General features: G+C 43.5%; 1 protein-coding gene across 1 annotated transcript in view; it reads right to left on the reverse strand.

Moving 5' to 3' along the window:
• The window catches only part of LOC145286177 (acireductone dioxygenase-like), a 52,209-nt gene extending 39,500 nt beyond the window's left edge, over positions 1 to 12,709 (reverse strand). Inside the window, exon 1 of the mRNA XM_080134967.1 lies at positions 12,405 to 12,709. Coding sequence (XP_079991093.1) covers positions 12,405 to 12,530 — 126 coding nt within the window. The 5' untranslated portion in view covers positions 12,531 to 12,709. The remainder of the gene's footprint in view (positions 1 to 12,404) is intronic.
• Between the last annotated feature and the right edge of the window lie 2,107 nt (positions 12,710 to 14,816).

Below are 14,816 nucleotides of genomic sequence, written 5' to 3' on the forward strand. Positions count from 1 at the left end.
TCATCACAGCTAGCAAGGTCAAACACAAATCTTTTCTGAGCCTATCCGTTGTCGGAGCCCAATTGCTACAGACATTAATAGGAACCAAAGTTAATGAGGATGTGTTTAGTATGCGAACCATGAGACCTGTAACAAACTCAATCAGCGGCGTCACGATGCGACAATAAACGAAGGCGTGACATAAAGTCTCGTCCTCATCGCCGCACCGTTTACAAATAGGCGAATCCACCAAGCCAGCTGAGTGGAGTCTCTTACCGACCCAGAGAGCATCCCGAATTACCAGCCAGGTCAGGGAAGCCTCGTCGTTAGTGAGGCATCCTGACCCAGGCGCCCAAGGCCAGATTGAGCGGAGCTGCTCCTTCGTCAAAGGGAGCCTCCCACCGATGACATCCGTTACGGATCCCCTCACTAAAACCCGATATAATGCCTTTCGGGACAACAGCAGAGTGTTAGAGAGGCTTTCCTTCACTCTTAAGAGGGACTTCAGTGCGCGCCGGCACTCGCGATAGAAGGGACATTCACCTCGGGGCAACCTGTGTGCCTCCCCCTCGGAGTAGTGCACCCCTCTCAAAGCCGGGAAGGCTTTCTTAGTGTCCTCCATCCAGAGGCCACTGTTTTCCCTATCTTGTGTGCACATTCGATCTAGGTAGTAGAGCCGTAGCGTGTATAGCCGAATCTCCACGTTTGGCATACCTAGACCGCCTTCAGAAGGATGTAGGTAGCAGACATCGCGACAGACCTTAGGGGCCCTTCCAAGCCATAAGAAGTTGAAAAGAGCCCTCTGCAAATATAGCAGTGTATCTGACGGGATTGGAAGCACTGATAGACGATAAATAGCGATTGGATAGATGTGAGTATTACACACCTCCGCTCGCCCCTTTAATGAAAGGTTTCTACTGATCCACCGTGAAGCTGCAGACCGTACCGCTTTCAGAACCTCCGACCAATTTTTCTCCAGCTGGAGGTCAGGACCAAACCAGACGCCGAGTATCTTGCAAGGCCCATCACTCCAACTAAAGGGCCCCTGAAGGGGCATACCCCTCCAGGCACCAATGCGCAAACCTGAAGACTTGTCACAGTTAATTTTGGCCCCTGTTACCGTTTCATACAATCTGATTTCTACACCGACGACACTAATCTCAGCACTGCTCGTTACAAGCACAGTTACGTCGTCGGCATAGGCGGAGTACTTCGCCTGGGCATCCACACCTGGCAAAGTGATTCCGCATAGGACCGGATTCACCCTTAGCCTGCGCAAAAATGGCTCGATCGCAAGCACATATAGCATGGGTGATAACGGGCACCCTTGACGAATGGAACGTGACAAACTGAAGGGTCTCGACCTCTTCCCATTTACTTCTACCATCACCGCGGGGTTAGCATAGAGAAGATGAACCCAAGAGCAAAATTGCGGGCCAAAACCGGCCGCCGATAAAACAGCCCCCAAGTACCGATGGTCAACCCTATCGAAGGCTTTGGACTGATCTAAATTGATCAGCGCGGCCTCAGTGTCGACTTTTTCTATCATCAGGCGTATCGAGTGCAAGTTATCCTGGATTGTCCTGCCCTTCACGGCACACGTTTGCTCGGGGCTAATAAGACGAGCCAGGACAAGCTGCAGACGATTTGCGAGAATCTTGGCCAAAATCTTTAACTCAGCGTTAAGCATCGTTAAGGGCCTGAAATTACCTAACCCATCCCCACCATCTTTGCTTTTACGAACAAGCTTTATCACACCCATGGTAAAGTACTTGGGGATTGAGCCGTTCCTAAACCATGAGTTAAACAAAACCGTCAGCAAGGGGACAAAGATGTGCGACAACCTCAAATACACTTCGTAGGGGAGACCATCGATCCCCGGTGACTTATTAAGGCCGACCCGCTTTAAGGCTTCAATGACTTCATCCTCCGTTATGCCACCTTCGCACCTAGCCGCTTCGGTCGTCGAAAGACGAGAAAAGTCAGCCAAATAGGTGTCAAACTGTTCTAATGACAGACCGGGTTCCATGGAAAAAAGCTCCTGGAAATGGGATCTAAACGCCTCCAGCACACCCTGGTTTGTGGTCACGGTACGCCCGTCCGGCAATGTGACACGAGCGATGTGCCTATTAGCCGCTTTCCTAAGCTCCTCTGCACGCAGTTCAGCGGCCATGTTTGTTGCTTCCTGGGGCATTCTTTTTAACCTAGCCCTAATCGCTAAGGCTTGGTGCTCCTTTTCAGCAAGGGAGGCAAGCCGAGCCCTAATTATATTAATGCTAGCACTATCCCCCTCCTCCACCGCCCGATCTAGTCTAGACTCTAGTGTCACTTTAGCTGCCCTAGAATCTAGATTGAGTCTTTTGCTAAAGTCAGCAGCAAAGGACCTAATGGCTTCCTTAACTTTTACCCACCACTTATTCCCAATAATTGCCCCCGTCAATTCCCGCTGTAGGGTTAGTAATAGCCCGTCACGGAAGCCCTTCACATCGAACAACGACGTGTTGAGCTTCCAGTAACCGGCTAATCTAGGCTTAGGTCTATCTAAGTTTACCCGTACACGAACAAGTCTGTGATCCGAGTAAACTATATTGTGGAAACTTGGACAATCCAATACTCCTACGTCGACTCGCCTAACTAAGAACCGGTCGATATAGCTCGAGAGCTGTATCGAATCGGAGCCGCCTCTACCTGTCCAAGTCCACACTAAGTCACGGGGCTTTTCATTTCGGAATTTGTCGATAAGATCAAACTTATCCACAAATTCATGAAATACAACAGCATCCCGATCTCTGTTAGTTCCCCTAGATGTTAACCCAAATCGATCTAACTCGGGATCCAGGACGGCGTTCCAGTCTCCCGCTAAGATAACCGTTCTGGAAACATCTATGAACTGCTCGATCCGCCGAAAAAAACCAGCCAGCTCAGAATGGCTATTGGGCGCATAAACCCCAATAAGACGTAATGCCCTACCCTTTATGGTAACATCCAAAACACATAGTCTTCCCTCCGGATCCAAGTAACACGGGTCACACGACGCATCTAGAGACCTTTTAACTAGCCAGGAAACCCCTCTCGAGCGAGAATTATAGTGCGCTGAGTAAGCCTCAAAGGTCTTAGACAGTGCACCCAAATGGTCACCAGGAATAAGGTGGGTTTCCTGCACACAACAGATATCCACTCCGAGGTGCTGCAGGTCCAAACTCAAGCGCCATTTGCGCGAGTCGGCCCTTAGCCCTCGGACATTTAAACTAGCAAGCTTGAGATCCATGGTGGTGCCTTAGGGTTGGGAACCAGGAACGAACATCGCGGTCGTGAGCGTGCCGACAGCTCTCGTGAGGGAATAGGTACCCATCGCAGTATCGATAAGTCCGTCACGAGAGATACCGCCGACATGCAGGGGATAGGTTAGTTTTACTATCCTATACAAGGAGGGGTGCATTTTAACCGGGACCCTCCCAACACAACATTTTTTTAGGCTTTTTATATCAGAGTCTTTAAAGATAGCTAGGGGAGGGGAAAGATTAAATGACTTGTTTGCCTCCTCCAGCATTTGCCATAAATCTTTGGCTTCTTCTTTTTTCCGGACTACCGTTAAAATACGTTTTGCTTTAGGGAAGTTGGAGGGGATGTCTATTAGTTTTCCCCCTACCTCCCTGAAATCAATTAATTTAGTGAGGTCTGCACCCTTGAAATTCTTATTATTATTAATGGCAGCCGTGTTCAATATGCATATATCTTTTCCAGGGAGGTAGAGGGTTTTTTTCTTTTGTTCAAGTGAAGGGGTGATGTCCATGGCAGTGTGTGCGTTAGTAGGGTTAGTAGGGGTTTTAACAGGAGATGCAGGAGGAGTATTGTGAGGGGACTTAGAGATGGCTGGAACAGGAGTGGAGGATTTGTGTTTCTTAAGGGGGCTTAGTGGTATTAGTTTCGGCATTTTGGGGAGGATAGGAGTTGTGACTGGAGGAGGCATTTTGCAAGGGGAAGGAGTTTTGGATGTTGTGGGAGACTGCGTGATGGGGTTGGTGATTATTCTTTGTTTAGGTGAAGGTGACTTGCATGGGGATTGAGGTGTTTGTTTTTTTGCGTCCAGTTTTTTTTTAAGGTTAACAATCTCAATATATTTCTCCCTTCCGGGGTCGTGCTCAAGCATTGCTGTTTCTCTCATTTCGTCAAGGGATATCCGTCCAGGGGTCTTTTTCCCAGGGGCGATCTGCCAGGGTTCTCCTCTGAGAGTCTCATCTGTGGTGTTGGTTGCTTTGGTGGTAGGCTGGCCGGGAACACTTTGTGGTGTGTTGGTTCCCAAGTGCTGGCCTATTTGTTTCTTGGAGTTAGGCGTCGGTCTTTTAATGGTGCACTCGGACGTAAGGTGTCCGATTTCGCCGCAACTCCAACAGGTGGGTCTCCTGCCGGCCACTATGATGGGGAGTTTTTCTTCTCCTACCTCAAGGAAGAAAGGGATGTTCAGGAAATCTTCTCTGTTCAGCAGAATATCGAATGCCCACACGCCGTGGAACTCGTCTACCTCAACGTGGACCATTTCTCCAAATTTTAGAAAAAAGGCGCCGAGGTGTTCGCCGTCTATGTAATGTGGAACATGGAAGACAGAAACTGTGGTGCGTCTTTTCCCCAAGTATTCAGTTCTCAGTATAAATTGTTGGGTGATGATTTCCTTTTGGGAAATAGTGAGGCACTCTTGTGGGGAATTGAAGAGTGCGCTCCATGTATTGTATCCCTTGCACTTAATTACGCGTAAGGGCCTTAGTCCTGCATTGGCCAGAAGGTTTATGATGATGTCGACGGATGCTCTTATAACCTTCTTTGTCTTCCTATCCACTACGAATAATGTTAGGCATCTTTTCTTAATTTCGTCTAATTTCGGGATGTTTACGATGAGTCCTGTATTGGTTACTTGATCCAGGCATTGTTTTGCCTTCTCAACAAACTGGTTTACGTCAATGTCTATCTTTGGAGGTTTGGTCCACGGGTTCGGTGTATCAGCTGCGATGTTCTCCATCTCCATGGTGACAACAACGGGCGTCTGGCTCGCAGAAGCGGCCATAGCCGAACCGTTTAAAAAACGGTTAAAAAAAGTTCCCAAAACTTAAAAAAAATAACAGTAAAAACAGTAGGAGAAGGAAAAAGTTGTGTAGAAAAAAAATCCGTCTCAGTGAAGAGGAAGAAAAGGAAAAAGACAAAGAGGAGATAAACAACTTACAAAATAATCGCAGCAAATAATCTTAGCGTTGAGAGGGAGAGTCGTTAACAGAACTGGCGCTAGTCAGAGACACAATTCTTTTATAACAGAAGAATAGTGCCTCCCCCTACTCCTCCAAGTCTATAAGAGACTCGTTCTCTCAACCACTCAGATTAGAATTCCGCCCTCGAGGCCGGCGCCACCAAGTAAGCAATCTCCTTTTTTTATTTTTATTTTCTCACACACTCCCGACAAAAACGAGAAAAAAAACAAAAGGTAGAAGAGAGAAAAGAAAAAGAAAAAGTTACATAAAAATGACAGACCACCAAAATACTTAATCAAAAAACAACTGTTAGTACAATATAGCAGTAGTCGATCAGTCCAGATATCAATCAAGCAGGCAGCAGGCTAGGTCTACCCCGTCGTTTTTTAAGGGGCGCACATTCTGGGCAATACCACTTTTGCCTGTTGGGAGGTTCTGAGTCGATACCGACACATCGGAAATGGTACCAATCGTCGCACGAGTCACACCCGATCATATTCTGATTCTGCTGCGGAGAGCTGCACAGGGGACACAACCAGACCTGCTCTTCAACACTAGGGGGTGAATCCAACGTCTCCCCTCCCTCCGCAACAGGAGGTCCTTCAGGAGTCCTAGAAAGCTCTAAGGGGTACAGATGTTTCAGGGAATGTACTTCCTCCAAGCCCTCCCCTTTTTGTACACGTGCTGCTCTAACGACACCATCATGGCCTGGAATCAGTTCAGTAATAGTTCCTAAGACCCAAAACGGTCTGGGTTTCAAAGGACTCTTAATCAGCACAACATCATCCTTCTGGAGGCGGGTTCTTGTACTGAGTCGGGATCGACCAGGAATCTTCCTTCCCAGCTCTAGCAGGTACTCCTCATACCATAGTTTGTGGAAATCTGTCAGACATTGGTCCCTAAGTTCCAAGGTTTGAATTAGCCTCTCCCTGCTGGGAGGCAACAAGGTTGTTCTATCCTCTCTATCCAGTCGTATCAATAGCCCGGGGCTCTGATTGGGCTTAAGGAACATATTAGGGGTAATTGGAGTAGCATTTTTGTCGGCTGACACCTGGTAAGTAAGAGGCCGGTTATTAACAGACCTCTGAATATCCGATAACACTGTCAGAAGGGTAAAGTAATCCAATCTACCCCTGCCAAGAATCTTAAATAGGCAATTCTTCATGGTCTTGATACATCGCTCCCATGTTCCTCCATACCAAGGAGAGAACAAGGGAATGGTTTTAAGTTTTAACTTACAAGGACCGTATTTTCTTTGATAGTCCGTAAAAAGAGAGAGACGATCGAAAATCTTTCCACTTCCTATAAACGTTTTCGCGTTGTCACTATAAAGGGTTTCGGGAACGCCATATCGGTTAGTAAATCGAACCAGTGCCTGGAAGAAAGAGGGTACGCTCATGTTGGGAACTACTTCAATGTGTATTGCTCTGATATTCAAACAAGTGAACAGGAGCAAGTACATTTTCGTATCTCGTTTCCCGTCACTCACCCAAAGATGGCCAGTAAAATCAATCCCAGTGTGTTGATAGGGGACTCTGAAATCGGTACGGTGCGACGGCAGGGCAGCAGCAGCATTCGGCGTCACTGGCGTTGAATTATAACGTTTACATCTGGCACAAACAGCCAGTACCTTATTCACAGCTTGTCGACCCTGCGGGACCCAATAACCGCTTCGCCTCAACTCCGCTAGAGTTGACCCAGTTCCCAGGTGGCAACACCTTTCATGACAATCTAAAATGATGAGTCTGGTAACAGGATGATGTTTCCCTATCAGAATGGGGTTTTTAACTTCATAACCAAAGTGGGAAGATTGGTTGATTCTTCCCCTAGATCGAATCAAACCGTCAGGGTCCAGAAAAAGATCCAGAGCACGAACCCTAACTGGCATGGGTTTACCACTCGGCTCCTTTAGGTACTCCACTTCCACGGGAAATTCTTGCCGTTGCACTGTCTTCATAAGGTAGATCGCTGCCTTAGAGTTGTAGTCCCATTGTCGATTAAATCGGATGGCTAGGAACTTAAACACCAAGGCAGTAACAGTCAGTAAACCAGAGAATGAGGAAAACCTCTGAAAAGGTATGGCCGAAGTGTACTCTTGATCATGGATCAAGGAACAATTTGCTGAACTGCGGGTCATTCGCTGGCATATCTCACTCAAACAGGGCATATCCTGTCCTGGCCATTGAGATATTCCTTCGCATAGCCAGGAAGGGCCTGAACACCAAAATTCCATCTTGGATTGGAACTTTCTCAATGTTAATCCTCTTGTTAACAAATCCGCCGGGTTGAGTGTACTATCAACATATCTGAAGAGAGTCTTCAAGCCATAGCGAGACTCCAACTCCACTTTCATCTGCAGAATGTCTTTAAGTCTATTTTTTGCAAAAACATTTTTGCTAGCCATGTTTTGAGATAAAATCCAGGACAAGACCACCTGTGCATCCGTGGCTATACACAAATTCTCGGGAACAAATCCTTCACAATTGTCCAGGATTGTGGGGAGACACTTGAAGGCGAGGAAAACGGCCATTAGTTCCAACACAGGCAAAGTCTTGTCCTTCATAGGTGCCACCTTAGCTTTCGCAAATAATAAGGATGACCGACCATTTTGTACGATATACACGGCAAACCCATATGCTTCCTTGGACGCGTCGCAAAACAGGTACATATCTCCAGGTAGCCCTGCCATAAGCGCCTTGCGCAAAAAACGGAAATCACTCAACCCTGAAAGGTCCCTGGCTAGCTCTCTCCAATCGCTCAAGATCGCTGGCTGGAGTGGATCATCCCAACCTGCACCATTCTTCCACATGGACCTGATTAGCACTCTACTGCGGATAGTAACCGGGAGACATAGGGACAACGGATCGAAGACCTTAGCTGACTCTGAAAGAACACCTCTCTTAGTTGTCACGTCAGGATTGCACTTTACCGGAGCGACATACAACTCCTCCGAATGTGGGGAGTATCGGTAGCCCAGTACTCTCTCCCACTCCTCTTCATGGATACTTAGAGTACCATCCTCCTTCATCCTATTGCGGAGCGCCTGACTGTTTGAGTTGCATGACTGGATAATAAAGCCCCCTTCCAGCAAACGCTCTCTAACAAGGGAATACAATGTAGTAAGCTCACTCGCGTCTGCCACGGATGCCACAAGGTTATCCACATAAAACCGGTCCTCCATCATTCTGCGGCAAGCATCTTGAGGGTATTTTGCCGCATGTAATTTTAAGATGCACCCCAACACAAATGGGCTGGAAGTAAACCCGAATATCAAGGTGGTATAGCGGAAGCAGCGCAAACAATTTCCTTGTTTAAGAAAAAAGCAAAACCGGTTCCTATCCGCCTCCAGCTTAAGCCGAATCATTAGGAAGGCTCGGCGAATGTCTGCTAGTAGCACATAATTGTTGGCTCTAAAGGCCAGCAACAACTTTAAGATGTCCCCTGTTAAGTTAACGCCAGAATATGCTGCTTCGTTCAGCGATAATCCATCTCCTGTCTTCAAACTACAGTTGAACACTGGTCTTATCCTGGTAGTTGCCGTAGGGTCCGACTTGAAAACTGGTCTATGTGGTATCCACACATATTTGTCGAACTCCTGAGGGGAGACAAAAATCTCTTCAATTATACCGTCCTCCTGTTGCTGACGAAACACCTCCAAATATTCATCATATATTTTTCTTTTAGTCAAGTTTGCTGCTACCCGGTCTAAAACAAGCAAGGAAGTTGCATGATTAGAGGGGACTCTGGCTAATCTATCGTGATGCCAGGGGAGCTCCACATAATAGCTTCCATCCCGAAGCTCTACCGTTTCCTCAAATCGCTTCATCTGAACTTTATCGTAATCAGAAAAGTCCTCCTGACTGGGAAGCCCCAGAGATTCCAACGTAAACATTTGTTCTAGTCCTCTTTGTACCATACTGTCAGGAAAGCACTCCGCCATGGGATCCAGGTATGTTGATTGTGTTTCAAGGACAAAACATAAATGTGATGAATCGACCTGGGGGGTATGTTCCATTACCGAATTAAACGAGAGGTGAGTAACCTCAGAGAGGGGCTTATCTTCCAAGAAAAAAGAGTCCACTGCTCCAAACGGGACCAATCCAGGCGGGGTTGCAAAGGCCCATCCATTCAAACACGGGATCAGCTTTAAGGAGTCCAGGTGTTCAATCAGGTCTAACCCAATTATTCCCTTGATCGGTATTAAATCCTTTCCGGTCTCAAACTGGCCGGCCAAAGCATATTTTGCATCCTGAAAGACACGCAATAGAGATTCCAGGTTGGCCACTCGAACCGACAAGTCCATACCATCGGCTACCAAGACAGGAGATGTCACTGTCCTTCCAGAACCCAAGTCAACTCCCAGGACTACCTCTGTGAACCCACGCTGACACTCACCTAGAAAGGTAGACAATCTCAGCTGACAATTGACACCAAGGGTTTCGATTGGGCACAAAGTTCTCAGTACATCTGCCGCCAGATATGTCCGCCCGCTACCCGTGTCCAGTAGGCAATTCACTGACACTGTCTTTGGTCCACAAGAGAATGTAACTGAGAGAATGGGTGGCAACGTGCGGGAATACCCGGTTGAAGTTGCATTGTTCACATCCACATGAAAAGAAGGAGTAATAGCGTTCCCCCTACCAAACTTTTGAGACGTATTCTGTCTTACTGTTGATGTAACTGCAGTGGAGACACCGCCCTTAATCTGCAATCTCTTTATTGCTTCTCCAGTTAGTCTCAATATGGAGGACAAAGGTGGCACCCGTCTATTTGTTAGCGCTATTATCTCGCCTTTCAGTTCGAGAGGAAATTTCCTAAACAGAATCTTAGCCATCAGTCTGGCTCCGCCAGAATCGTCCACAGAAAAGTCACACGAAAAGGAATTCCCCAGCTCTTCCAACAGCGATGCCGTCCTGGAAACGAAGTCCCCCAGCTCAAAAAGGGCTCCACCTTTCTTTGGTACATAGTCCAGAATATCCTGGAATATTTGGTCAATGATTTCATCCAGGTCCAGATACTCCCTCTTCAGTATAGCCATGGCTTGCTGGTAATTGGTGTCAGTGCAACTCAGGTGATTTACCAGCCTCAAGGCTCTGTCTGAGAGTGAACACTTCAAGAAGTTCAACCTCTCGGCATCATTGGCCATGCCGATCACGCAGTTCTCAAACCTAGTCAAGAAGTTTCTGAAACTCATGCGGTCGGACTCCATTTCCTGTCCGCTAAATGTAGGCCCTGTGATCTGTATACGTGGGGGTTTAACAATGAAGGAAGAACCTCTCCCGGTAGTTGCAGAAGCCCTTGAGAACTCAAAGGCAGATTCTGAGTAAGGGCTGGGCTCTGGCTGTCGGTATGCTTGATCCAAATCGCCCAAGTCTTCATAATAATCCTTTAGTTGAGGCAGCCAAGCACCCTCAATCTCGGCAGGTGTACTCTCATCAAAGGAGCCTAACTCCAGCTGTGTGATACAAGTCTCTAACTCGACAATGAATTGTTGAATCTCCGTCCTTAAGAATGAGTACGCCGATGGCCTAACTCCATCACGACACATCTTCAGTCGTCCCTGAATCTTCTGAGTCAATGACTCCCTTCTGCGTAGGAGCTGCTCTTTCGTGACGTTCATGACAGTAGTTAACCGACGAAAGAGTAAGCAGCAAATCCTTTGCAAGATGTGGAAAAAAAAACTATTTAGAGGGTAAAGTAGATTACCCGGTGATAGCGTAAGCTCCGAGGGGTTGCAAAGGATGCCCTAAGCGACCCCCCCTACTGGGTCGAGTAACAAGTTTTGTAGTACGGCGAGCAGCGAGTAACTAATTTGTGCCAACCGTTCACCAGTAAGTCGTTAACAGAACTGGCGCTAGTCAGAGACACAATTCTTTTATAACAGAAGAATAGTGCCTCCCCCTACTCCTCCAAGTCTATAAGAGACTCGTTCTCTCAACCACTCAGATTAGAATTCCGCCCTCGAGGCCGGCGCCACCAAGTAAGCAATCTCCTTTTTTTATTTTTATTTTCTCACATGATTAATTACCATCGTTTCATTGTAACAGGTTGTTTACTTTTGTTGGTGCTAGTGAGTGCACTTGCTGATCTCTGCGCTATTTTTTTAAATCGTATTTCCAAGTTTAATTAAAGTTTTATGTTTATTTGGTATTTTTTTTTTAGATTAGGTGCTACTGCTAGTCACTGCTAGTGCACTTACTGATCCGCGCTATTTTTGAAATCGTATTTCCAAGTTTAATAAGTTTTTTTGTTTTTTTTTATTCAATTGTAAGGTTATAGTATAGAATAGGTACAAAATACCCTCCCCATGTTAAAAATGGCTTTTTAAATAATAACGTTATGATTTCAGCACGGATCAATAAGTGCACTAGTACCCTTTTGTTTTGTGTACGCTAATTAATAAGTGTCCCAAATTATACCTTGGAAAATATGCTGGTACTAGTGCAGAGTAGTGCCGGATGTAAATAATACCGTTATTATTTAAAAAGCCGTTCTTAACATGGGGAGGGTGTTTTGTACCTATTCTATACTTCAACCTTACAATTGAATAAAAAAAAACCCATAAAACTTTAATTAAACTTGGAAATACGATTTAAAAAATATGCTTATTTCTTTTTGCTATGTCTATGCTGGTTATTAGGGTTTCTGTTGACATACGCGCATAAACAGTTCGTAAACTGTACAAGTATAGTTATTTTTGTACCCCTCTGTAGTGACCCATTTGGAGCTGCCGCATACCCGTCCTTCTGACATTAAATCTAGCAGGGTCCGTATTCTGCCCAATTACCCCCCCCCCGGGTCAATAGTAGGATACGACACCAATTATTTTTTATGTTAAAGAGGATTTTCAAGACAAAGTTTTTACAGTATCTTTTCGTTACATGTGACACTGACACTGTGACAGTACAGAACATTTTTAAACAGCCTTTTCTCTCTATGTTAAGAATGGGTTGCTAAATATTGAATAACATTATTTTGGTCTAAATACCCTAATCGGGTAATGATAAAGGTATAATTTCAGTACAGTTCGTATTTTGCATTACTCAAAATAAAAAAAAAAAAAAAATGGAACTTTCTTTTTTGGGAAGGTGGGCGTGCGATTAACCTGCTTCCCACGGTAGCAAGATACGACACAACTTTTTTTTTTTTTTTTTCATTCAAATTTAAAGCAACAGAAATGTTTCTTACTTTCCAATAAATGACGCCTAATTTTTCTAGCTGCGCCAAACTAACTGGTTCGTCTGGATCCAAATGATGTTCTTGTCGTTGATCTTCATCAGAAGATATATTTTTCATGTACCACGCTTTAACCATGATTACTGCGGTGAAACACTTTGCCTTCTAATACGTATAATGAATGGTGTTGCTGTCACTAAAAACACGGAGGAGGAGGTAGGCATTTTGCGCGTGCGCAAAATCTTTTAACAATTTGCGAAAAAACAAAAACAAAAAAGTATGTACGAGTACAAAGTTTCTACAGGATAGCTGGAGCGTGGAGCTGGAGCGATAGGTGTATCAGAATTTTTGTAGAAATTTTTGACACCCCTAACACGAAACTGCGAATAAAATATAAAAATCTCGTGATTTCTCTGTTAAAAGTGGGTTATTTATTTTCTTTATGGATTATACTTCCAAAATAAACTATTAAAGTTGTTTTAAAAGTAATAGAAATTTTTTTTTTTTTAAACAGTAATGAATTTTCCGAACTCAATATTTTTCAATTTTTAAACTTTAAAAATCTATCAAAATTTTTCTATTGATTCTATTTTTACGATATTTTCAGGGTCAATGTGAAATTTTATGTTCTTTCCAATAAACCGAATATAATATTTTAGACAAACGTTTTTTTTTTTAATTCACGCCTCCGTCCTCCCCCCCCCATTTTCAAGTTTCTATTAAAAAGTAAATAATTAATTTACTCACCGAAAAGTAAATAATTAATTTACTCACAAATGGAAGAGAAAAGGTCAATAAATAATATATTCAAATGTAAAAAAAAAAAAAAAAAAATAGTGTTTTTTAGAATTTTACCTGTAAAGTTTGAAGTTTAAAACTTTGGGTTTGTATTACTGTACACATAGATTCGAAAAAGTTGTCAAAAAACAAATATATAACAAATAAATGTTATCAAAAGTTATTTTTCTACCAAACTGGACATATTTTTCGTGTTTTTATTCAGTGTAACGTGTTTATTCAGCTCGAAAAGCTGACTGTTTACCGATGTATTGGAAAATTCAAAATGGCGGCCGACTCTCTCTCGGAGAGGGTAAGTTTGGGAGGTATTATAAATAATAAACTAGACAAAATACTGTTAGAAATTCGCTCAATATATGTTACTGTGACATAAGTTGACATATATTCGGTTGTTTTTTAATAGTATTTTGTCTAGTTTATTATTTATAACATCTTTTCCCAAACTTACCGTGTTAAAGAGACAGTCGGACGCGGGCGCGGGCGCCATTTTGAATTTTCCAATACATCGGTAAACACTGCATGTTTTTCGAGCTGAATAAACATGTTACATTGAATAAAAACACAAAAAATATATCCAGTTTGGTAGAAAAGTAACTTATCTTGCCTTTGATAACATTTATTTGTTATATATTTGGTTTTTAACAACTTTTTCGAATCTATGTGTACAGTAATACAAAACCAAAACTTTTTTTTTAAACCACGTTATTTGTTTTTTTTTTTTTTTTTTTTTTTTAATGGAACCTTGGTCCTTGCTCCTTTAATTGAAAAAAAAAATTAGGGCTTGAATTACATTTTTCGAAGAGTTATAAGCTTGGAAAGACAGGGGGTCGAATAATTCACGCCTCCCATTTTGAAATGTCTATTAAAAAGTAAATAATTAATTTATGTACCAAAGTCTTATATATCACAAATTGAAGAGAAAAGGTCAATAAATAATATATTCAAATTTAAAACAACAACAAAAAAAAGAACTGTTTTTTTAAAAATTTACCTGCAAAGTCCGAAGTTCAAAACCTTTTAAAAAAAAAAAACCACGTTGTTTTTTTTTTGTTTATTTTTTAATGAAACCTTGGTCCTTGCTCCTTTAATTGAAAAAAAAAATTAGGGCTTGAATGACATTTTTCGAGGAGTTATAAGCTTGGAAAGATGGGGTGGAATTATTCACTATTTTCACGAAATTTCTGACACACCTAGTGGAGCGATTATATAAAATAACCCGAAAAGCTTCACAACAATTTATACAAAAAAAATTACAAAACTTTTTATTCTGCTTAGGCATTAAATTATTTTTTTTTATCTCCCCTCCTCCTATGGTGACACAGGGGTTAAAAGTAGGATTTTAAAAGCCAGTACCTTATAAGAAAAATACTTAGGCTTGCAAATAATTTTTTTTTTTTTTTAATGTCAGGGCAGTTCCGTCGGCATTCCCCGGTAGAGGCACCTTAGTCAGTAAACAATAAACTTACTCCACCAGGCTTTGCGGTCTCCCTTTAAGAAGGAGGTAGTTTATTGCTAATCACTTGAGGCACCCCTACCGGGGAATGTCGACAAGGATGTTTAGACATTTTTTTGTTTTGTTTTGCAGACCTTAGAGTTCTTTCTTTGGAGTGCTGGCGTTTCAACCCC

Source organism: Euprymna scolopes, chromosome 10, assembly GCF_053919585.1.
Source record: "Euprymna scolopes isolate OS-2025 chromosome 10, ASM5391958v1, whole genome shotgun sequence".
NCBI lineage: Eukaryota > Metazoa > Mollusca > Cephalopoda > Sepiida > Sepiolidae > Euprymna > Euprymna scolopes.